This window comes from Macrotis lagotis, chromosome 4 (genome assembly GCF_037893015.1).
Source record: "Macrotis lagotis isolate mMagLag1 chromosome 4, bilby.v1.9.chrom.fasta, whole genome shotgun sequence".
In the NCBI taxonomy this organism is placed as follows: Eukaryota; Metazoa; Chordata; class Mammalia; order Peramelemorphia; family Peramelidae; genus Macrotis; species Macrotis lagotis.
The window spans coordinates 114,840,379-114,864,905 of NC_133661.1; the positions used below are offsets into that span (position 1 = coordinate 114,840,379).

Sequence of the window (24,527 nt, forward strand, 5' to 3'; positions counted from 1 at the left end):
GGCCGCGCGCCGCCTGCACTCGGGCCCCGCCCCCGGGCCCCGCCCCGCCCCCCGGCTCAAGTGCAGGGTGACTCCAACTCCCGCCCCGCTTCTTATAGAGCGCCACCGAGGCCGAAGGCTCCCCTCCCCGGGGAGCACCCCTTCCTTCGGGAGGCCGCGGCCCGCCCCTGCCCTGCCACTCCCGCAACAAGGGGCAGAGCCAGGCCTGGCCATTCCAGGCACCCACACTCCACGTTCTTTTTGTTTTTAGATTTTTTAGGGTTTTTTTTTTGGCAAGGCAAAGGGGCTAAGTGGCTTGCCCAAGGTCACACAGCTAGGTCATTATTAAGTGTCTGAGACTGGATTTGAACCCAGGTCCTCCTGACTCCAGGGCGGGTGCCCCATCCACTGCACCACCTGGCCGTCCCTAGATACTTCCAACATCACTTCCCTGCCGTTTTCTCTCTTCCAGGTTCATGTGGACCAGCCTCTTAAAAAGAAAAAAGGCACTGACGTCTCCTAATTCCCTGGAAGGCATAAACATTTCTCCCAATTAATTACGCCTTAAAACATCATTTCCCAATACACCACCCCCACAACCCTGTCACAGATGTGCAACTGCTCCCATCTTTTTGGCTTTGTGTAGTTGGGTCGGGGGGAGGGCCTGCTGGACGCTGATTTCTAACCCTCACCAAAACCAGCAGTTCTAAAACAGTCAGATGGCCATTCAGGCTGATGGGAACACGAGCAAAAGCAAAGGAGAAATGAGGAGGGGTTGGACCGAGCATGAATGCAGGGGCTTGGAGGAAAAGAGTGAGAGGCCCAGATCATGGAGGCTTCTAAAAGAGACCATAAGCATCTCATCAAGCCCCACTGATTTTACAGAGGAAGAAATCAGAGAGGGGAAGTGATCTGCTCGAGATTACAGAACAATATTTGAACCCAGATCCCAGTTCTAAATCTGATGCTTTTTTGACCGTAAAGGACAGTTACTTTAAACCTTAACTCATTTTCCTCAGTTATAAAATGGGAATGATAACCAAATCACCCACCTCACAAGGTTATTGTGAGAATCAAATTCAAATACTTGTAATCTGTTTAGTACACTGTTTGGCAATGTGTAATAGGTTTCCTTCCTTCCTTATTGCAGTCTTTTTTTTTTATTTAGGAAAATCTTCAATTTCACTGCTGGATAACTCACTGATGAATATTTGATTTGTTATATTGAGTTTGCCAAGGTAGAATAAGGCTTATTCCTTATACCCCTGAAACGTTCCCAGTGATTTCTCTAAAGTAGCAAAAAAGGATACCAGCTTCCCATTTCCAGATGCATTTTCCTTCACTATTTCCCTGGGAATTTTATTTTGGGTTGTCAACAGGCAATCACAAAGTTTAAACTTCTTTCATTGCTATCAAGTTTAACTGGCTCCTTGTGGAAGCTGTCTTAAAGACAGCATTCTCAGATAGCATTTCATTATCATTCACCAAGTTTTGCTTAAGAGTTTCTAACTCTAATTAGTTTGCTCAAAGTCAAGTTTGTCTCTTTGCTTCCCTCTGAAGGACACATTAGTCAGCAAAATGATATAGTCACAACCTGAATATCTGAGGACACTTCCATGGGGTTCACTATCACCAGTCGTCTCTTGCCCTCTTTTTGGATTACAGACAATATACAATTCCCTATAACTAAAGACTTATTAAATTGGACAGCCTGCCCCTAAAATCCTGACTATTACAGGATTAAAATACATTCTAGTTTTAATGAGAAATGATGCATGAGATTTGGAAGCAGTAGGTTCATCTAATAACAAACCTGCAATTCCCTAGTGCCCTCCCTTTAAGTCATCTCTAATTTGCCTGTGGGATATGTGTTTTGATTGACATGTAGCAGACATCTTCAAATGCAGACATGGCCACTGTGAAAACTGCTGTGAAGAGTATGAAAGTTTTTTTCCAGGTTGATCTATTCCTCTTCTTGCTCACCCCACTTTAAATTCTGCTGGACAGGAGGGAAAAAACCTTACATTTGGGTATAGGAATCTGCTTAAGAGAACTTGGGTCTCCGGTGACCATATCTGGCACATGTGTGATCAAATTTCTTCCAGTGAGTGGAGAGATGACAAGAGTTTTCCTTTCAACATCTTGTTAAACAGCACTTCCTAAAGCAGAAGACTGGGAGTATTTTAATACCAATGACTTCTCTCCCAAAGTGTCTTTTTCTTTTCCCAATAATTTTAGTCATATACTCTAGACTAGAAGAGAGATGATCAAGCACAGTAACAGTAAGGATGGGAGAAGAAAAACCAAAAGTGACAATATCCAGGGACACAAAAACATTTCCCTTGGAATTCTTAGGAACTAGACTACAACTATCTGAAAAAAGACAGAAAACGGAAATATTAGATAAAGTGTTTTAAACACACCTGAATTTGTAACCAGATCTCTCAAAATCCAGAAGAAATACTCCAGTACACAGAAGAACATGATCAACTGAATAACTCAAAGGAAAATTTTGAAGGCAAGGTGAGGTAATAAGATGAGAGCATATTTCACATAAACACCCACATACAAAGGGTGTGAGGGGTATGGAAGCAGTTAAAGTGGCTACTTAGTCCCTTAATAATTACCACCAAACACTAGAAGCAAACTAAAGACGCTTTTAATATCAAGTAAAATACTCAAAAGATTTTAAACACTATGTAATACAAAACCTTCATAAGAAAGAGGAAAAAAAATGTCTTTTCTTTCCCTTTCTTCCCCTTCTGCAAAGTTGAATTAGTATAATCAGGACTATCAAGGCAGAAAACTTGATGATGAATAAACATTCAACCTGTGTCAGCAGTTCCATCTGACTTGCCATCTAAACCCTGTCCTCAGATGTACAGAGTCCAAGGAGACTTCAAAAACATTTCTGACACATTATTAGCATAGTTATATGTAAATGGTTATTTCCTTGTCATTAAGCCTTCCTCTACTTAAAAAAAAAAATTAGTTCCTTCTCCAGCATCCATGAATTAGTTCAAGTCCCAACTAAACTTCCACCTTCTAAAGGAAGTTTTCTTACAATACTTTTTTTCTTTTTGCAAGGTAATGGAGTTAAGTGACTTGTCCAAGGTCACACAGCTAAGCAAGTTATTAAGTATCTGATGTTGGATTTGAACTCAGGTCCTCCTGACTACAGGGCTGGTGTTCTATCCACTGTGCCACCTAGCTACCCCCTCAATACTTCTTAATTCTCAACTATGTCCTGTTAATTCTGTTTCTAATTTGTACTCATTAGATTGTTGAGCTCCTCAAGGTCAAGACTGTCTATTGTCTCTCTATGTAACTTTCATTAACTGCTTTTTGCATCAACTATATTATTTATATTGACACAGACTTCAATTCAATTTGAAAATCCTATCATAAGCACTTAAGATATGAAGCACTGTAGTCACTGACCTCAAGGCTCTTATCAATAGATAATACTGATTTAATTACTTGACAACTATGGGATAACTTCTGTAGGCCAAATTTAAACATGATTCTTGTGACTGAAAAAGGTAACATCAAATACATAAAACTTTCTAACACATCCTAATCTCTCATCTAGTGTTTTCAGACAGTTCTATCTCAGCCAGCAGGAGAGGGGGACAATGCCAATACTGCTAAATGGGATATGTTCATTATTAGGACCTCAATAAGAGGAAAATTACATTTTCTATTTACTACCATCACCACCACCGCCACCACTGCCACCACCACCACCACCACCACCACCACCAAATTAGTTAGAAAAGTCAGTTACATAAAAGCACAGACATTTTTAAAATAAATACCTTTATTTTCTGCTTGCAACATGGACAGAAAGTTCATCCTATTTAGAAAATTAGATAGTGTAGTTCCTAGCATGGTTAATCTTACCAAACAACACTAACTTGGGTAAGCTTTGTTCACAAAGTTACTAAAAAAAAAAAATGCTGGTTTTACAATGAGTACTTCTTTGGGAGAGGGTTGCTTTAGAAAAAAAATATGTTCTTTTTGGCAAATTCTGATTTTTTGTAAAATCTATCTCAGGAGCACATTAAGGCAAAAACTGTACCTCCAGAAGGCAGGAGACATGGCAGTACAAGGAACACGAATTCAGAAGGGCATCAGCGCCTGCCCCTGATGCTCACCCAGCTGTGTGACCTCGGGCAATCTACCAAACCTCCCTGACATTCAGTTCCTCCTTTAACAAATGAGGGGGATAAATCAGATGGACTTGGGAGTCCCTTTCATTTGATTTGATTTAAGATCTCAAGCTAGTTACAAGCTGACTTCTTAAGGGCAGTTGCTACCTCGTGCCTCTGTTTTGAATCCCTGGCTCACAGCACAGTGCCTGGAATCAAATAGGGGTTTGATAAATGCTTGGTAACTGATTTGGCAGGTTAACTGAAGGATTGCTTAAGCACGACCCCAGCAAGACAAATATAACATATTAGGACCTATTGCCTGAAGTCAAGCATTTTCCAGTTTTCCTTTTTAAAAAAATGATATATACAATAATCCTTCTTAACCATATATGGTGAACTTTTAAAATATTTATTTTTTTCTGAAAATTATTAAATAAAAGTTTACCAAAGTAGTTTAAAAAAATCATAGGTCTAACAGTTTACTTGTATCAAACTGCAGTAAAAAAGGACTATTCAAAAAAATCCATCCTTTCCTCCCTAAGCAATCCACTCCAATCCCTTTAATGCACATGATAAGAAAATATTTACATGCTCTACTTATACAAAAATCAAAGCAATATATTTTATACTCAGGAATTTGTACACTTTACAGTAACAATGGACAATAAGAAAAATACGAACATTTATAAAATTACACATAACACATCAAAGGAGAATTATACTTATATTAAGGTATATGTCCAGCATCAGTGAACCTTTGCTCCTAGTCCAAATCTAAATAAACCCTTTCATTTTTTTCCCACTAAAGATGTACATTTTATAAACAAAACCTTGAAGAGGTAGTAATAGTGATAAAAGGATTCCTGCCAGTTGGCTTAATAAGAAGTGGGTGTGCAAGTATGAGAGAGAAAATAATATAAAGAGGACTGGAGACAACAACATTATTAGTTTGATTCTTGGGTGAATATGTGGAATCCCATTTAGAAGGCTGAACTTTGTAGCATCATACTTAAAATAGACTTGAGTCACTTAAACCACCTAATTTTTCAATAGTAATTCTCACAGAAAAGGTTTTCTTCTTCCTGTGCCTTCATTTGTAAGGACCAAGTGCTTTTCCAAAAACTCTTTGTAAAGAAAGAAATCTTGTCTCCTAGATTTTTTTGTTCGGATTCTACTGTTTCATTGAAGTCACTCAGGGATAGAGCTGCATCACCCAAGTTAATAATTAAAAAGCATCTAGTTGTTATTCAGTTTTAGGAAATACTTTATAAACTGACATTCAAGTATTAAAAAAATAACCTTTTAATTAAACTAAAAGTATCAATAGTTTGTTACTATTAAAAGCCTTTTTGGCTCATTCATTAATAGAAACATATCCTTTAACCAAAGGCTAGCATCCCAGTGTTTTAAACATTAAGAGCAGCCTATGATTTTTCAAGTGGAGTGAATTGTCCTCAAGCCCACATACTTTATAAGTAATTACAATCCATGGTTTTACAAAGGAAGAGAAACATGCATGATTTTGGCAAATTTATCCAAATTTCTTAGCACTTCTATTCAGGACTTTTGGTAACTTGTGCAGGACAAGACAAATTAGAGATTTGATGAGAATTTTTTTTAAAGTACATTCATGTATTATTAGATGAGCATTCTGTTCCAAAAACAAGAACCAAGTTCTAGTTTTAGCATCTCCTGTTAAGGGATTAGACAATCCCATCCAAGGTTCATACTTTACATTCTCTTGTAGAGTCTGGATTCAAACGGCATATTACTTATTTGTCTCCCCATGCAAATGTTTCTATGTGAAGTCTGCATCTACATTTTCCATATTTTCAGTAAAGATTCTTGCCCTGTTCAATTTTTCTTGGGTCAACATTTTAGCTACTCCAATTAAGAATCTGGTACCCAGAAGTCATGCAGCTTTCCCTAAAAAAAAAAACAAAAACCCAACAACAACAACAACAACAACAAAAAAAAACACAGGAAGGTGAAGAGAGAAGCAAAGCTTAGATTAATAGTCATATAACTCTAATTTTAAACAAATTAAATGTTTTGAAGACAAAGGTGAATTCAGTAAGTATAGTATTATGCTGCCTTCTTACAACTACAATAAATGGTATCCATATTCATATAGTAGTCTAATAACAAAATTACTTACTCTGAATACTATGTTTCCTCCTTAGCACCATATATCTATATATCTACATCTATATCTACATATATACATATATACATATATACATATATATATATATATATATATATATATATATATATATATATATATATATATATATCTCAAAAAGGTCATTAAGGACATTAAGAAACATGCTAAGTGAATGAACATGAATCTTTGGAAACAAATTTCCTTCTATATCAAGCTATTTTAGTGTAAATACTGTTGGCCTTAAAATTTTTTAAATACTTTATTATAAGTTAAAAAGTAAAAATAAAACAATTAAACATTTCATCAAATTTCCTAGGAGAATACTGATTTTCTATACAAAGCTTTTTTCTCTACATGCATGCTTTATTAGATCATCAAATTGAGAGTATCAGCAATATTAAAAACATTAAAATGTCAGATAGTATGAGCTCACTTTTCCTGAGTCATTACCTCTGAAGACTCCCTTTAGTGTTCCTATGATTTCAATACAATCTACATGCACTCAGATAATCTCAGATTATCAGACAGATTAGTATTAAGCAATTGTGGCAAGGATTCTTTGAGCAGATGATACTATAAAGAACTACAAGATGATCTTTATAAAAACATCCTTTCAGTGAAATGTGGTTTAAATGCACCTGGTTTTTAATACAATTATTTGTATTTCCAGCAACATATTTTTTAAGTATTCCCTTATGCACAATGAATCATCATTTCAGTAACATGCTGTAACAAAGCATAATATAACTAATATGTTATATGCATATTTATTCAAAGCACACTAAGTATTCAGAATTAAGAAAAAGAACCATATAATTACCTGAATAGGCTGAGAATTTTGGATCATATCTTGCCATTTTCCATGTATTATGGCAACTAAATCTATTACCTTTAAAACAAAAACAAAAAACTCATTGATATGGATAGCCTTGCTTGTGGGAGGTGACAGATCTCCCAGGCTGCCCCAGGTTCCAGCATTTAAGAGGGTTCAGGCAATTGTATTTTCTGCTTTGGTTCTTTCTAGTACTAAAAGCAAGACAAATACTTGTTTTTTTCTCTTCATATTAAGAGCATATATATATTTAACCCAATCTCTGTGCAGATCACAGATTGAAAATGATGCATTCTACTTTTTTCACTTTTAAAACTTGTTTTATGAGATTTTTTTCTCCTCCCCCTTTAGTTCTGATTCTTCTTTCACAACATAACTAATATGTAGATAGATATGTTAAACATGACTGTACGTCTGTACTTGTAGAATGCAGATATTAGCTGTAGGGGGTGGGAATAGGAGGGTGATGGAAAAATATGGAAGTCAAAAGATTTCAAAAAGATGAATGATGATCTTTTAAAACTTGTTTTATGAGATTTTTTCTCCTCCCCCTTTAGTTCTGATTCTTCTTTCACAACATAACTAATATGTAGATAGATATGTTAAACATGACTGTACGTCTGTATTTGTAGAATGCAGATATTGGCTGTGGGGGGGCGGGAATAGGAGGGTGATGGAAAAATATGGAAGTCAAAAGATTTCAAAAAGATGAATGATGAAAATTATCTTTTCATGTAATTGAAAAAATAAAACATTTGAAAAAACTAAAATGATACATTATTTTAAATCTTGCACTAATTAATATTAATGTTTGCTAATTAGCAATTGAAGACACAACTATTTCTAGAAAAAGTTTAACTGTTTAAACAAGGTAACAATAGACAATTTTCTGCAGTTGTCTTTCAGTTCAACTTTTTCAACATCTGGAATTCAGGAGATTCAATTTCACTTAAATAAGTTGCTACTTTTTCTTTTGGTAATTTAGAGAAAGTATGAAACTTGTCATTTCAACAAGACCATCCTCTGAAGCAATTCCCAAGATCATTTCTGTCACTCTTCACCCTGAGTAAATAAGAGTAGTTTCTGGCACTAACTTGGACTCAAGACCCTCCACTTCAAAAAAGCCGCTGGGTGGTCTTCTTTGAACCTGTCTGTCAGCAACAACCACAAGGTTCTACGGACCAGTAACTCCAGTAAGTGTTCAAAAGAATGTGTTTTTGAAACCAGGGCTTTCTGTTCTAGAAGTAACCCAACAGGTATTTGAAAATCTGTAACTCAATACAAAAATTCACATCTGTGCACTAAGCTATTTATTTCAATTAATTAAAAAAAAAGTATTGGATTCAAGTGATCACTCTTACACTGGATGGAATTTACCAATTAATTTAGCACGTGAAAGTTATACACATGATAAACATTATCACATAGTTATAAACTATCCAAAATACAAGAGACAACAAAATATAAGTGTAGACACTAAGGGTAGATTTAGAATTCAAGAATATGCCTTAAGTTTTAAATGAACATATATACTTTTTTTTAAGTGTCTACTACCATTTGCTAAGAAAGAACATTCATACTTACCTTTGTCCTATGAAAAAATCTTGCATCTTCTCTGATACAGCACTTTATGTGCTTCTCCAGAGAACCACAGAGCTGCAGTAAATATTTCTACATGAAACAAAGAAAAGGGTTAGCTTAAAACAAGTTAACTCTGAAGCATTATGAACTATCCAAAGATGCAAAGTTACAGTTAGGCAGACCAATTGACTATCATTTTCAAATCTATCATCCCCCAGTTTTCAATTTCTGATGTTAATCAACCAAAACAATCATACCCAAACTCTGTCCTGTCAGTGAAAGCAGTGACTGCCAAGACAATAGGGCTATTATGGTTTCTTGCTAGTTAATATAGAAAAATAGCCAAAAATAAAAGTAGTAATTCTAAATAGTTCTTATCCATGAAGGCATTAATGAAAAGTAGATCTAGAGCTCAAGGTAGATGCTGAATTCCTCAGAAATATGAGAAGTAGTCTAGCCCATTCTCCAAGGAATATTCAAGCTTCAATAGAGGGCTGCTTTCCTCTGGAAACAAAACAAGCTTTTATTAATAAAAGACCTATCATACTGAATTTCTTGGGAAGTTAATTTTAGTTTCTAAGCTAACATTTTAAAAGAATTTGATAGTCAACACAAACACATTAAAAAGAGTGATGACTGTATTAATTCATCAAGCCTGAGTCAGGAAAGTGAAGAGACATAAGTTTATCAAGCTACTATGATACACTGGTTCATTTTTGTGAAAATCAGCAGCATTTACAAAAGGGCTAAGATCATTCAACTAAATTCAGACTTTGGTTAGTTAAAACTTATGAACCACTCTCTATTTCTTTGATAGAGGTTGATGTGTTATATTTTACACTATAAAAATAGATTCAACATCACTATTTAGAAAATTAATAAGAACTTTCAACAGGTCACTAATTACAAGAAAATAACTATTAACCTAGTTTCTCATAAGATGACTTCACCTTATGCTATTTTGTGCCCAACTCTAAAACAGGACTTTATAAATCCTTTTTGTATCACAGACTGCTTTGGCAATCTTGTGACACCTATAGAGCTCTTTTCAGAATGCTGTTTTTTAAAATATGGATTTGTTGGGGCGGCTAGGTGGCGTAGTGGATAAAGCACCGGCCCTGGAGTCAGGAGTACCTGGGTTCAAATCCGGTCCCAGACACTTAATAATTACCTAGCTGTGTGGCCTTGGGCAAGCCACTTAACCCCCATTTGCCTTGCAAAAAAAAAATATGGATTTGTTTTTAACTCGGACAAATGCACTTTCCCCCTGTACATTATTTTTTGTTTTTAAAAATATTTATTCTTCTTCAATTATACATAAAGACAATTTTTAACATTCACTTAAAAAATTTTTGAGTTCCAAATGTTTTTCTCTCTCTCTCCTCTACCTCCCAGAGAAAGTAAGGAATTTGATATAGGACTGAACATAGAGAAGTACAAAAAATAAAAAAACTTAAGATTACAAAGAAAATTAATTACACTGAAATAATAGGGTTTTTTAAAGTTTTTAGATTCTAGGTTAAAGAAGTCGTGTTCCAAAGTAAAACCAAATTAAGTAAATTTTTGATAATTGTTTTACTAGATGTGAAATTAATTCAATTACCTTTATGAATATTACATTTAAAATACTAAAGATTCCTTACCCTCCGTTGAAAAGGAAAAGAATAGGAACTAACTTCACTGACTAAGTGAAGAAGCACATAAGTCAGATAATATACCTAGAAAAGATTAAATAAATATAAATTAGTGCTTCAAGGAGAAAAAAAAGGATACATCTACAGTCTAACAGACTAAAATGCTATTTCTATAAGGGACTAAATGAAGGAAAAAAGAGTTATGTGTCACACACACACACACACAAACAAAATAGAGGACATTAAATGGTACAATAAATTACTAACTTCTAACCCTATTCACACAACAGGGAGTCACAAGCCTGGATATTAGGAAATTTTGTTTTTCAGCTGTGCTGGGAGGTAAAAGGCAGAGAAGTCAATTAGGAGAATATTAGAATAGTCTAGGTAAGAAATGTTGTGACCTGAACTAGGAGGATAGTAGCAGTCTGAACAGAAAGAAGGAAATGGGTTTGAGAGATATTATAGAGGATGAACTGACAGACCTTGACAACTATTTGGATGTGGATAGGGAAAAAGAAGGAATAGTCAAAGATAACTGTGGTTTTTAAACCTCAGTGACTGGGAGAATAGGAATCTTATCCACTAAAAAAGGAATTCTATCTATAGTAAGACAGGTTTATATGTGGAAGATGAGTTCAGTTTTAGACTCTGATAAATTTAGACAGACTACAATCTAAGAAAATTAAATTCATAAAATACTCAAATTTCACATTACCCAAAGATAAAAAAGTAGGAAGAGACAGTCTTCTAATAAAAATTTGTTAAGGTTCTTTGATGATTATTCCCAGTTAGCCATTCAGGCTGATCTCTTACTGCTTTTTTTTCATCTCTAGGATTTCACATGGATACCCTCACCTCAAACCTAGCAGTTTCACTTCTTCATTTTTGCCAGAAGTACTGACTATATATTTAGTCTCCTAAGCAAGAAACCTTGGAGTTGTCAGTAATTATTCGCTTTCCATTCTATACATTCAATCTGCCAAGGTTTTAATATCTTTTTCAAAATATGTGATTCATTCCTTCACTCTCTCTTTGCTCTATTGCCATGGTTCAAGCACCCATATTATATTCTTGCTACCAATTGCACAAGATAGACTAATTTTCTTATAGCCTGGCTTTGATTGTCATTCCTCAGCTCAATAATCAAGCTGATTTAAGTTTAAATTTCTACCAGGCTTTGTTGTTTCTTCATAAGCTGATAATCGTTCCTGCTCAACTCAATTTCCTACACCTCAACATGAACCCACCATCTTAGTATATAATTTTTCAAATGGAGTGTTCATTTGCCATTCCCATGTTCCTCCTCATATCTTAAATACTTTCTCCACCCCATCTCCCAATCACATATCCAATCATCCATTCTTTTAAAATTATTCCAGCAACTGAGCACCCTCCTTCCTTTCCCCAGATCCCATTTTAAGTTAGTAGCAAACAGTGTAACACTTAATTACATGCTCCTTTTATTTATTTTAAACATTGCCCTTGTTTTAACAAGTGTCTTTCTTAAAGGTTACTTAAGCCTTTAAACTACAATAGAGAGATTTAGTGAAGGTGGTAGCAGTTATATACTTCATTACAGAAAGTCTACTCTAAAGCTTCATAAGATAAAGGTGTAACCTTGGCTCCTTGAAAGTTATGTCAATGGAACACGTTCTCTGGCAGGTTTTACCATGCTGCAGTGACTTTAAGCACAATTCTGACAATAGATGATGTTTGTTTTCAAAGAAAGAGCATATACAAAAACAGAGAAGCTAAATCACCACAGTGATTAACTGCTTGGCCATGGCAAAAAAAAACATGCATTAAAGACAAACACAAAATGCCTCTTACTCTTGTCTAGTCTGTCCCCCCTGCGGCCACTAAGATGATCAAGTGGCAGAAAAGGGGACAAGATGATGCTAGGAATTATGTCATTTTAAAGTAATCTATAAACATCAACTGCTGGTACAGAGATTTTGCTACTTTACATTTGCTACTTTGCCATTCTACCAGAGGAAATGAATCATATTAATTTTGACAGTCTTATCATGAAGGAAACTAAAAGTCAAAAAGAAGTTGCAGCTAAAGTAAATTAATAAGTAAAAGTAAATAAGAGGAAACAAGAAACATTTCATGAGATAGACTTTCTTTTACTACAAGGCTCATGTTAAACATGAGCAAATATTACAAGCATACTAACTACAACTTAAGGGCTATGACCTGTTACTGTGGATGGGGAGACAGAACAATTCTACAAAGAACTCCATAAAATGTTCCAAATAAAATCAACATATATGTAGGTATTTGGTGACTTTAATACATAAGGAAGGCACAGAGGAAGATGACTAGAAATGCTGGAAAGTATGGTTTGGGAATAAAAAACATTAGAAATCAAAGACTTGTCAAATCTAAAACCCTTTGCTCATGTAACAAAAATAACATCTTTTAGAAAAGTGTTAGGAGTGATAGACATGTAGAGCACCGAACAACAAAAATAACATTATACATTTTAACAGGTAGGAAATGAATTTATATGGGGATCATTCTCCTAATCGTCTACATACAGCTGACCACAATTTTGTTAAACAAAGATTAATAAAAAAAAGAATAACAATGAGAAAAAGATGACATTTAATTAAATGAATTCCAGTCTAACATCATTACAATAAATGTTATCCATCAAACTGGATAAATCAACCCTGCAAGATTTACAGAAGGAAATGAAGAAAAGCCATATGAAAGGAAAGCATGGGTGGATTGCAATCTGCACAAAAGCAAGTGTACTATACTCATTAAGTCAATTATTCACTGAAGTTACTTATCAATGAAATATTACTTTAGTGCCAAAACAGAGCAAAGGAAAAATTTCAGGAGTAATAAAATTGAGCTGTTGACTTAAGGTAAAAATTACTATACATAAGGGGGTGGGGCTAGGTGGCACAGTGGATAGAGCATCAGCCCTGGAGTCAGGAGGACCTGAGTTCAAATTCGGCCTCAGACATTTAATAATTACCTAGCTATGTAGCCTTGGGCAAGCCATTTAATCCCAATGCCTTGCAAAAAAAAAAAAACCCTAAAAAAAACTATACTTAAAAAACACACCTGGATTTTTTTTTCAAGATTATGGGCTTAAAAGAATTTATTAAATTATAATAGCACCCATTTGGCTGCCCAACAGCACATTTTTGAAGGACAGAGTGCAAGGAGAGAGAAAATATAATAAATGGCAATGGGGAGGAATGGATGGAGAGAATTACAATCAGCAACAGCAACTGTGGAAAATATGGAAGTAACTTCTATGATGAACTTATGATAAAAAATGTGATCCACCTGAGACAGAGCTGATGGTATCAGAACACAGACTGAAACTTTTTTTCTCTTTTACTTTATTTCTCATAAGGTTTTATATTTTTGTGGGGGAGGGGTATTATGTTTACTCTTAACCAAGAATATTTTAGTAATGTGTAATTAAATTAAAGAAAATTTTAAAAATGATAACGGCACCTATTTTTTGCTACTTGGTTTATTAAAAAAAAATTCATGTCAGAAATAAATAGAAAAATAGGACTCAGCTTTTGGACAATTTTCTGAAATTTCTTTATTATTATAAAGTCCAAAGAAGGTCTCTTATTTTCATGCTTACAGATAATTTAGTCTTAAAAAATTTTATTGATATCTTATTTATATCAACTTTATTTCTATGTCTATCCAGCTATCAACTTCTTCCTCCTAAACCCAGAAAACTGTTCCTTTCAATAAGGAATAAGAGAAGGTGGAAAAAAGCAGTTTAACGAAACAATACATCAACCAAGTCTGATAGCATACAAAGCATTCCATTTTCCAAGTCCCCTTTTTTTGCAGAATTCTTATCATATAACTTAAGATTTTAAACATACCTGTTGCTCAAGGTCTAGACCTAAACAGTCTTTGGTAAGGTTACCCTGTTGTTCACCTGTTTTCTTTGCTATCATTTTCCTTAACAAATCGGAAGGCTTCATTTGTATAAGGTATTGACAAAGGAGAGACATCTGCCAAAGGAAAGACATAAAAGAAGTGAGGTATCAGTGTCAAATCATGCTCTGCATTCTTGGATGTCTCTTTTAAGTTGTCCTCTTTATGAATAATTATTCAAGTTGATTTATAAAATGTCATCAATAATATATTTTAATGTTGTGTTTGACATTGTACTGGAGAGTATTTTATTTGCTCCAGAGAGGTGTGTACACACACACACACACACACACACACACACACACACACACACACACACACACACACACTATCCCCTTTACCTGAAAAGGAAATTTTGAGTTAAGAATAGTTTATTTAAATATTTAAGGATAGGTATTTGAAAGGGCCAGTTGATATTTAAGGATAGGTATTTGAAAGGGCCAGTTGCCCAAAAAAGGTCTAAAATTCAAATTTTTATTCATTTACATGAAGATTTTATTTCTCCAGGGAGTGAAAAGGTTCACCAAATAAGGGAATAGATATTGGGCTGAATATATCATCACTAAACTCTTTTATTTGAAGATTGATTTACCAAGTTTGAGAGTTAACTATTAATTTAGTCTTAGTCTGCATTACAAAGTTCAAAGGGAAATGGATAAGAATCAGAAGCAAGAATCCATCAAACTGTTTCCTATTTCTCCTTCCATAGGGCAAACACCACTGTCTGTCAATCACTCACAACTGGAACAGTCAGTCACACAGGCAATTAGTTGTCACAAAGAAATTGTAAATTTAAGGAAAAATACTTATTTTGAATTCAGAAGAATTTCAAATCTACTATTATAGATATGTTTCAAATTTTTAAGTGCCTTTTTTTTTTTTAGGTTTTTGCAAGGCAAATGGTGTTAAGTGGCTTGTCCAAGGCCACACAGCTAGGTAATTATTAAGTGCCTGAGACAAGATTTGAATCCAGGTACCCCTGACTCCAAGGCTGGTGTTTTATCCACTACACCACCTAGCTGCCCCTTTAAGTGCTTTTCCATTGGGCTAGCTGTATCTGTAATATTTAAATTCCTTGTAGAAAAACAAAATAGTTGCAATGGTATATACCACTAACTGATATTGGATAACAAAACTTAGCTTTTTAAAAAGACTATATTTAATAGTCTAATAAAAAGGCAAAACAGCTGTGAAACAATTTAAAGAAGTTTTAGGTCTTCAAAATCCTTAAAGCAAATCATGAAACCAAAAATCAGCTCAATTTAATTTACTATATAAAAAAAATATTCATACCTGCAGATCGCTGGCACTTGGAATATCTTCAGGTTTCTTGTCCAGAAATTTAGAAATAATCACGAGGCTGAGATGCTGTCTAACTTGCCTAAAATCAGAATTTAAAATTGTACTTACATTTATTTATTTTAGGTTTTTGCAAGGCAAATGGGGTTAAGTGATTTGCCCAAGGCCACACAGCTAGGTAATTATTAAGAGTCTGAGGCCGGATTTGAACTCAGGTACTCCTGACTCCAGGGCTGGTGCTCTATCCACTGAGCTACCTAGCCGTCCCTTAAAATTTATTTTTAATAAAATTTTTGGTAAGCAAAAGAGGTGAAAAATTTTTACAAAACATGATTTTTTTTAGTCTCTACTTTATTCCAATTTTAAAATGTATCCAATATGTTCCAAGAGAATTATATTCTAGAGCTACAAGCATCACTGGGGCAAGAGGGTAACATTTTAAATCAATATTTTTATAAAATCAAGAATGACTTCCAGAACCAGGGTCCAGGCAGCAAATATGGGTTAAATAACAGACTCAAGTTCTTACTGGATCTCTGTGTTATCATAGTAGAAAGAAGAGAAATGATTCTGAGAAGCAATAAAAAATAAAGTGAAGAGTACTTTCAACCAGCATTTAGTAAACAATTACTCTGAGTCAAGAGCCAGGAAATGAATCCAAAGAACAGATTCCTTCTCCCAAAGAGCTTTTCTGATTGATGTAAATGCTATTGAAAGATTTTTTTTCCTTTCCCATTCTCCCATACCTTCCCCGTGCTGTCCAATTAGGCACAAACTGAACTAGCCACAGAAGGTTGTGGTGATGAGTGGAAAGCTCACTGATGGCCACACAGAGCTCAGGAATCTGAAAAGCAAAGATAAAACAGGAACACGTTCATGATGGAGATCAGACAGGGATCAAACTATCCTCAACAGTCTATCCTCACTGACTTAATACCGGGTGATTCCCAACCTCGCCCCAAACCTCAAATCCCTCCTTTTAAAACTCGCACATTATGAAAAAGTACTTAAAGATTCAAATGAACTTAATCCAGAGGAGCCAGCCAGAGCTCCTTGCTACAATGAACCCAATCTTCAGACCTTAAGTTAGTCCTGTGTTATGGTCCCAGACAACATAAATACTACAAAATTGCACACATTAATGTCGAAACTAGGATACAAATTTTCTTCCTTCTTTAAATCAATTTGTTTCAGAATTTCATAGATGCAAGCTTTCCAAAAACCACCTTCCCACATAAACATTGGCAAATTTCTAAGGCAGAAATCACTTTAGAGTTTTTAGAGCTAAAGAAGTTCTTTTTATGTGGTAGATTATGCTGTCAAATTCGAACAGAAATGAGAGTCCCAAATCTATACATAAGGATCCCTGTGGGCAGCATATTGACTTAGTTTAAAAATGTAATATTATGTATGTTTTATTGTATTTTTATTTATTTTGAGAAATGTCTCAATTACATTTTAATCTTATTTAGGATACACTAGGGAGTGTTGTTTGCTGCATGTTTGACATATTCATTGTACACCATACCCCTCTGACAGTCTACATGCCTCTTCTCAAAAAAATGTTTATAAATGTATAATATAATATACAAGATTAAGAAGGAAATGCAGTTATCAAAATATTTTAAAAGTTCAGAGGGTCTTCAATTTAATAAGCCCTGATTAAATGTTATGGAAAAAAGATAACATTTTTTATGGTTTTAACACATATTAAACAAATATAGTCTCTGTCTATAGCTGACTCATCTCTCACCTGCCAAATGTCAGGTTACAAGTTAGAAACAACACATTTTTATTCTGCCTGCACTGAATGTAAATCTCTGCTTTCATAACATCAAACTAGTGTTTTATTCTTTGGTAGCTTCATCTCTTACCTTTGTGTCCCAATCTCTAATGTTTTTCAACAGGTTTATCAGGAGACTCTGAAAGTCCACCAGGGCAATCTGTTTTAGGTCCTTTTCCAAACTCATTTTCAAGAACATTAAAAGCAGCAAGATTATTTCTTGATCTGTGTAACCTTCTGGGTATACAGCTGTACAGAAGCCTATAAACTTAGCACATAATCACAAAAATGAAATTTGATTACTAAGAAAGATCATTTAATATTAAGATTTTAAATCCAGAAAAATTTCCTTGTTACTTCTGATGTATCAGTGTTAACAATGATTCAATCATTATAAAACAAGACAGAACCACTTCTGCTTTCTAATTTTCACAACAAATAAAAGTTCTGTAATTGAAAACAGGACTCCAGGTAGAATCCAAAACAAAGTTGTGAGTGGTAAAAATAGATTTCTGCCTGACTTCTGAAAAGTTGAGAGAAAAAATAATCCAAAAGGGGCAATGACCTAAAACCTCTTAAACACACTCATGACTTAGGCAAAAGAATCATTTATTATTATTATCATCATTTTTTTTCCAGAAAGTGTTTCTTTCATGTGGAATCTGAAACAGAATGCAAACAAAAAGACAAATGACTTTTTTTTTTAAATAATAATAGCAAGTTTCTTACCTTAACTACATTTAAAATGTTAGTTTCTGGAAGACATGAAACAACAGCATCTTCTATAGAATCTTCATTTTTTCTTTCTTCAGATATGCTTTGTACCTCAAAATTACTGAAAAATTCACAAAGAAATGTGAAATGTACATAAAATTCATTCAACAAAGTTTTTACTGATCATTTTCAAGGAAAAGGCAATGCAAGATGAGGCAGAGAACATGTTATACAAAACTTAAGGTACTGGTGAAGTTTAGCTTGAAAAAGAGAAGATTTGGTAGAGTCATCAAAATAGTCAAGTATATTAAGAGCAGTTACATGGAAGAGAAATTTTATACATGGTCCTAGAATGAAAAACAAGTGGAATTTGCAAAAAAGGCAGGTTGTAGGCTTGTACTAAAGAAAAATTTCCTAATAATTAGAGCTATTCAAAAGTAGAACACCTGTGCAGAGATTTTAACCAGCTGAAGAACGTAAGATTCTTTAGGGAGAAGTGAGGGAGAGAGAGAAAAGGTGAATTGCAGAGTTCCAAATTCCAGGTCACACAAGTGAAGATTCATAAGCTTCTAGATTTAGAGCTGGAACGATTCCTAGAGGACATCGAGTCCAATCTCTCCTTTTAACAGTTAAGGAAACAGTGATTTTAGAGGGGCAGGTCAGGGAGGGTGAGGCTATTTCATGTATGTGACTGAAGTGAAATTAAAGTTGGAACTGAGATAGTTCATGAATTGAGAAACTGGGCTTTTTAAAGGATGTCAACATGTATCCTAAAGCCCCTATGAATGGGAAACTGTCTAGTGACAACGGCAGGATCACCTGGAAGAGGCAGTGAGAAGGAGAGTATGTTCTCTTCTCTTGGAGAAGAGAGTATGTTCTCTTCTCTTGGAGAATTAAGTCTCTAGGGAACATAACAAACAATGTGTCTGACATTACAAAAGGCAATTGGTTATGCACTCAGAGGGAACCTAAGTTTCTTTGAGTATAAGCTGCAAAAAATAGAATAAGAAATCTAATAGTTTGGTAACAATAGAGTAAGAGTACCTGAAGGCAAAACAGAATGGGAAAAATAGAACTGAAATAGATAAGTAAAAGGGAACTGGGAGGATACTTTCTAATTGTTAGAATCTGTGTCTTGTGGTTGAAGCAATCTATGAAGGCTGAATTGGAGGAGACTTAAGAGTTTGGTCTTGGGGCGGCTAGGTGGCTCAGTGGATAGAGCACCGGCCCTGGAGTCAGGAGTACCTGAGTTCAAATCTGGCCTCAGACACTTAATAATTACCTAGCTGTGTGGCCTTGGCCAAGTCATTTAACCCCATTTGCCTTGCAAAATCCTTTAAAAAAAAGAGTTTGGTTTTGGTCTTGAAGGATAAGATATAGATAGGCAGGAACTGAGATGCAGTACTGATTTTAAAGTGAAAAGAGAGGGCAGCTAGGTGGTGCAGTGGATAGAGCACCAGCCCTGGAGTCAGGAAGACCCAAGATACTTAGTATTAGTTACCTAGCTGTAGGACCTTGGACAAGTCACTTAACCCCATATTGCCTTACTTAAGATCTCTTTTAGCTCTAATATATGAATGTCTGATTAGAAATGAGGGGAATTCCCTTGTATGGATTATGATTTATGTTTAACATAATTACATATATAAAAACCTACGCTAGATTGCTTTCTGTTAGGAGGAAGGAGGAAAAAGAAGGGAGAAAAATGTGAAACTCAAAACTGCCAAAAAAAGATTGTATCAAAAATTTTTTTTTAATGAGGGAAATTCAATCAATCAATAAAGCATTTATTAAATGACTGATATATGCCAATTACAAAAAAAAAACCCAGAACAGTCCCTGCCACCAATGAACTAATATTCTAACAGGAAAGACAACATGTATGTAGGCAAGTATACACAAGAAGGTGTATGTAACAGACACAAGGCTATTTTGTGAGGAAATATACTAGTGAGGAGAAAGGGGACTGATCAAGAAAGGAATCCCAAAGAGGAAGAATCTTTGGACTGAAGAATCAAGGATCCTAAAGAGTGTAGGTAAGAAAGGAGTGTATAACAGAAGCAAGAGAGACAGAGCAAAGGCAAAGTAGCTAGAATGAAAAGACACTGCAGGAAATAATATGTAATGAGGCCAGAAAACTAAGACCCTTTGAGGGTGTGAACTCATGTCTGGCTCTATAGAAGTAATAGAAAAACACTGGAAGTATGTGCACCTGTGTGCACATCCATGTGTTGTTCACATCAACTTAGGGGGCAGTCTGAATGAAGTGGAATGGGAAAAGAGAAAAAAGGCTGGGAGAATAATTAGAAAGTTCTTTCTATACTCCAGATGAGAGGTGAGGAGGGCTTAACCAGAGTTGGGTGGCTATATGAGGGAACAGAATGAAAGGAGGCAAGAAAATAAAAGCATATTCTATGTAAATGGAAGCTAAGACATTAAAAGGGGTTAGAATGTTGAAGACCCTGAATGACAGACTAATGAACTGGAGATTTTAGGAATTGAGGAAATGAGAGTCATTAAGAGTTTTTAGGCAAAGGAGTAATATGATCATAACTATGCTTTAAGAAAATTCATCAGGGGAGGCTAGGTGGCGCAATGGAAAAAGCACCGGCCCTGGAGTCAGGAATACCTGGGTTCAAATCCAGTCTCAAACACTTAATAATTACCTAGCTGTGTGGCCTTGGGCAAGCCACTTAACCCCATTTGCCTTGCAAAAACCTAAAAAAAAAGAAAAAAAAGAAAAAAAAAAGAAAAGAAAATTCATCAGCCACTTAGTGGATATGATGAATTGGGGAAAAAAAGATGCTGGAGGTAGACAGAGAAGTCAGGATCATAAATCAATTAGGAAACCAGTCTGGGGGGCAGCTAGGTGGCAGAACCTTGGCGCTGGAGTCAGGAGGACCCGAGTTCAAATCCAGCCTTACCCACTTGACACTTGCTAGTTGTGTGACTCTGGCCAAGTCACTTAACTCTGATTGCCTTTCCAAAAGGGTTATAAATTAAAAAAACAAGATGGTAGTTAGAAGGCTGCTAGCAGGTTCATATGAAAGCCTTAGAAGTAAAACTGCCCATGTTTATGAGAAAAAAAGTGAACATAAAAATTAATAACATAACAATTACTATTTATATCTTACTTATTATGTGCCAGGCTCTATGCTAAGTACTTTGCAAAAATGACCTCATTTGATCTTGAGTTGGGTACTATTATCATCCCATTTTACAGTTGAGGCAACTGAGATAAAAAAGATTAAGTGACTTTTGAGGCCACAACTGAAATCAAGTCTTCCTGTCTAGAGGCCCAACCATTCTATCACCTGCACAACCTTGCTGCCATATGAGAGATTTTGCCTGGAAAAATAAGGTCAAAAAGGTAAAGGGGGGGAGGGCAGCAGCTAGGTGGTATAGTGGATAGAGCACTAGCCCTGGAGTCAGGAGTACCTGAGTTCAAATCTGGCCTCCAACACTTAATAATTACCAAGTTGTGTGGCCTTGGGCAAGCAACTTAACCCCATTTGCCTTGCAAAAAAACAAACAAACAACTAAGTAAGTAAATAAGTAAATAAGTAAAAAAGATAAAAGGGAATAGCAACTGATCAGTGCTGGAATAAGGAAATATCTCACTTAGTTTGAAACAGAAAAGATAAGATAGAGAGGGAGAAAAGCTGAGGTAAAAAGGAAAGGAAGGAGTTCTCATCTGGGGAATCTTAGTAAAGAGATCATTGTACTTGCAATGTTGAAAGACAGTGGAAGTGAGGGTTTGAAAAAGATGAAGGATGTTTATTTACATCCCTACCTCCACTATTAAAACTACCATACACAATGCCCTGGGAATAGCCACTGGTGGGACAAATGCTAAGCAATCTTTGAAGCTGATGAAAAACAGGACACTGAGCATAGCAGTAAGAGGTTTGGCAGGATGGCTGCTGCCCAATTTATCCATGGTTTGTAATTTTCCCAATGCTCCTCTATGGATAAGGAGTAAAGAACAACATGGATGGTCAGAATGAACTTTGCACAGCCATTATTAACTACAAGTTAAAGGGTCAAGAGAATCTAGCATTTTAATAAGGGCAGCATTAAAGAAACTGAGCATGGCAACTAGCCTAAGCAAAACAACTAAATTATGGATTAATTTTAATTATGGAGTATTTTCAATGTATTTACTAGTGCTACAGAGCCCATGCAAAGGGCAGTGATCTGAATGTAGTTTACAGAATTATAACTAACTAAATGCTAAAACTGGACTAGACTCAACTTCTAGGCCAGTGCTCTTATTATGTTAAAATGTCACTGGATAAAAAAAAAATCTCTTTAACTGCTAAAGATAAAGGAATTACTTTTGTTGATCTTCATACCACATTTGTCCAAGAAGGTTATTAAAAGTCTCTTTTAGGGGCAGCTAGGTGGCACAGTGGATAGAGCACCGGCCCTTGAGTCAGAAGTACCTGAGTTCAAATCCGGCCTCAGACACATAATTACCTAGTTGTGTGGCCTTGGACAAGCCACTTAACCCCCATTGCCTTGCAAAAACTAAAAAAAAAAAGTCTTTTAAATGGCAGTAAAAAATATCTGATGCAAGGCAAGAAAACTTTGGAAATATCTTGAAAATGGTATGGGTTCTTTTTTTTTTTTTTTTAGGTTTTTTTGCAAGGCAACTGGGGAATTCTGAAATAAATCTCCATTCCAAAAAACCCCAGAGTACTAAGTCCTCTCCATTCTTGTCCCTCAGCTTGGGGCTCTATGATCTCCAAAGTCCCCCTCAAAACAAACAAAAAAGCAAAAAAAAAAAAAATTCCAAGTGAAAGCAGAACAGACAGTCTACCATCTTTTTCACAGCAGAGAAACTCTAGCAACAAGAGAAGAGAACTTTATTCTGCTACACCAAAATGTTGGTCTTCTATTCTTCTTTCGGTGTCTGTCCCTGCCCCTGCATGCTGCCTGTCCTCTCCACTTTAGCATCTGACCCCATCATGCTCATCCTCTCAAGTCCCTTCCTGATCTCACTTCTCTGTACCCAGCCTCAATGTGTTCTTGAATCATGTTCTGACTCCTTCAGTCTTTTCCCTCCACAGGCAAGTGTGCCTCCCTCCCTTTCCCATATCCATTTTTGAATTACATAAAAATTACTTTAAGTAGAACCCTACAGAACAGTCCACTTACATAAAGCAAGAACTTTCAGTACTCAATCTACTAATGCTTGGTTCTCAACAGGAACTACAAGTCCTAGACCCTTTCAAATTCACTTAAACCAAACCCCTCTTCTGGTCACAATCCACTTTTTTTTTTGCAAGGCAAATGGGGTTAAGTGGCTAATTATTAAGTACCTGAGACTGGATTTGAACTCAGGTACTCCTGACTCCAGGGCCGGTACTCTATCCACTGCGCCACGCAGTTGTCTCCACAATCTACTTATAATAGACAAGAAAGACTTATTGGGATCAACAACTTTAACATGACATAACAAGAACTGAGTTTCTAACTGTATTATGCTTCAGAAATCCTTGTGTTACATTTCCATCTATGTTCTATACACTGGGTAGGCAAGAAAATCAGGTGAAACACAATTTTCTATAAAAACAATTTAAAAGGGGCGGCTAGGTGGTGCAGTGGATAAAGCACCAGCCCTGGAATCAGGAGTACCTGGGTTCAAATCTGGTCTCAGACACTTAAAAATTACCTAGCTGTGTGGCCTTGGGCAAGCCACTTAACCCCATTTGCCTTGCAAAAAAAAATAAAAAATAATAAAAACATAAAACCTTTCTTTAGCAGTTTAAAAAAGTAGTCTTCCTAGCCCCAAACATCAGTGCCAGTAAACTGCTAATTATCTACAAAAAAACTTACAAAATATCTTCATTAAAGACAGGCTGAAGATTCTGCACAGGAAATAAACACTTAAAACTAACTCCCATGTTGACAAACACAGTTGCTATATCAAACAGTGATGGAATCCAAGGCCAAACTGATGAGCCACTAGCAGCATCTAGAGAAAAGAAGAGAAAATATTAGTTTGACTATTGCAGATACTTTCCCAAACTTGAAAAATATTTTTCATATGCTATCTCACAGTTTCATAGTGAAATTTAACATCAAAAACCAAGATTTTATAGTAAATAAATTAATTTTAGAGAACTCTAAAAGCAATGGAAACGTCAATGCTTTATCTGGAAAGCCTATGATTGAATTACAGAAAACCATTCTTTGCTGTTTGTTCAACCACATTTACTAAAATTCAAGTTATAGTAGTAATTAGTTCTAAGTTTAGTAAACCAATGTTTAACTAGACTTAAAATAATATTGCTCTTGAGCTCCAACTATTACCAAATTGAAGGTAAATCACCTTCTACAGACTTAGATATAATCCACAGGTAAACAAGAACATGGTGCTATATGCAGAAATCTTCTCTCAAAAACAGCAATTTCATCCTCTAGAAAAAAATTAAACTGGCCTACA

The 24,527-nt window shown here is 35.4% G+C and overlaps 1 protein-coding gene across 5 annotated transcripts in view; it reads right to left on the minus strand.

Moving 5' to 3' along the window:
• Positions 1-3,779: 3,779 nt before the first annotated feature.
• Positions 3,780-24,527, minus strand: part of SLF2 (SMC5-SMC6 complex localization factor 2) — a 124,251-nt gene continuing 103,503 nt past the window's right edge. For all 5 annotated transcript variants that reach the window (XM_074233896.1, XM_074233895.1, XM_074233899.1 and 2 more), the window contains 10 exons: positions 23,918-24,056; positions 18,092-18,197; positions 17,454-17,630; positions 16,326-16,423; positions 15,574-15,661; positions 14,226-14,357; positions 10,357-10,431; positions 8,717-8,803; positions 7,121-7,189; positions 3,780-6,059 (listed from right to left, as the gene is read on the minus strand). In XM_074233896.1, the coding sequence (XP_074089997.1) occupies positions 6,024-6,059; positions 7,121-7,189; positions 8,717-8,803; positions 10,357-10,431; positions 14,226-14,357; positions 15,574-15,661; positions 16,326-16,423; positions 17,454-17,630; positions 18,092-18,197; positions 23,918-24,056 (1,007 nt within the window). In that variant the 3' untranslated portion in view covers positions 3,780-6,023. The remainder of the gene's footprint in view (positions 6,060-7,120; positions 7,190-8,716; positions 8,804-10,356; positions 10,432-14,225; positions 14,358-15,573; positions 15,662-16,325; positions 16,424-17,453; positions 17,631-18,091; positions 18,198-23,917; positions 24,057-24,527) is intronic.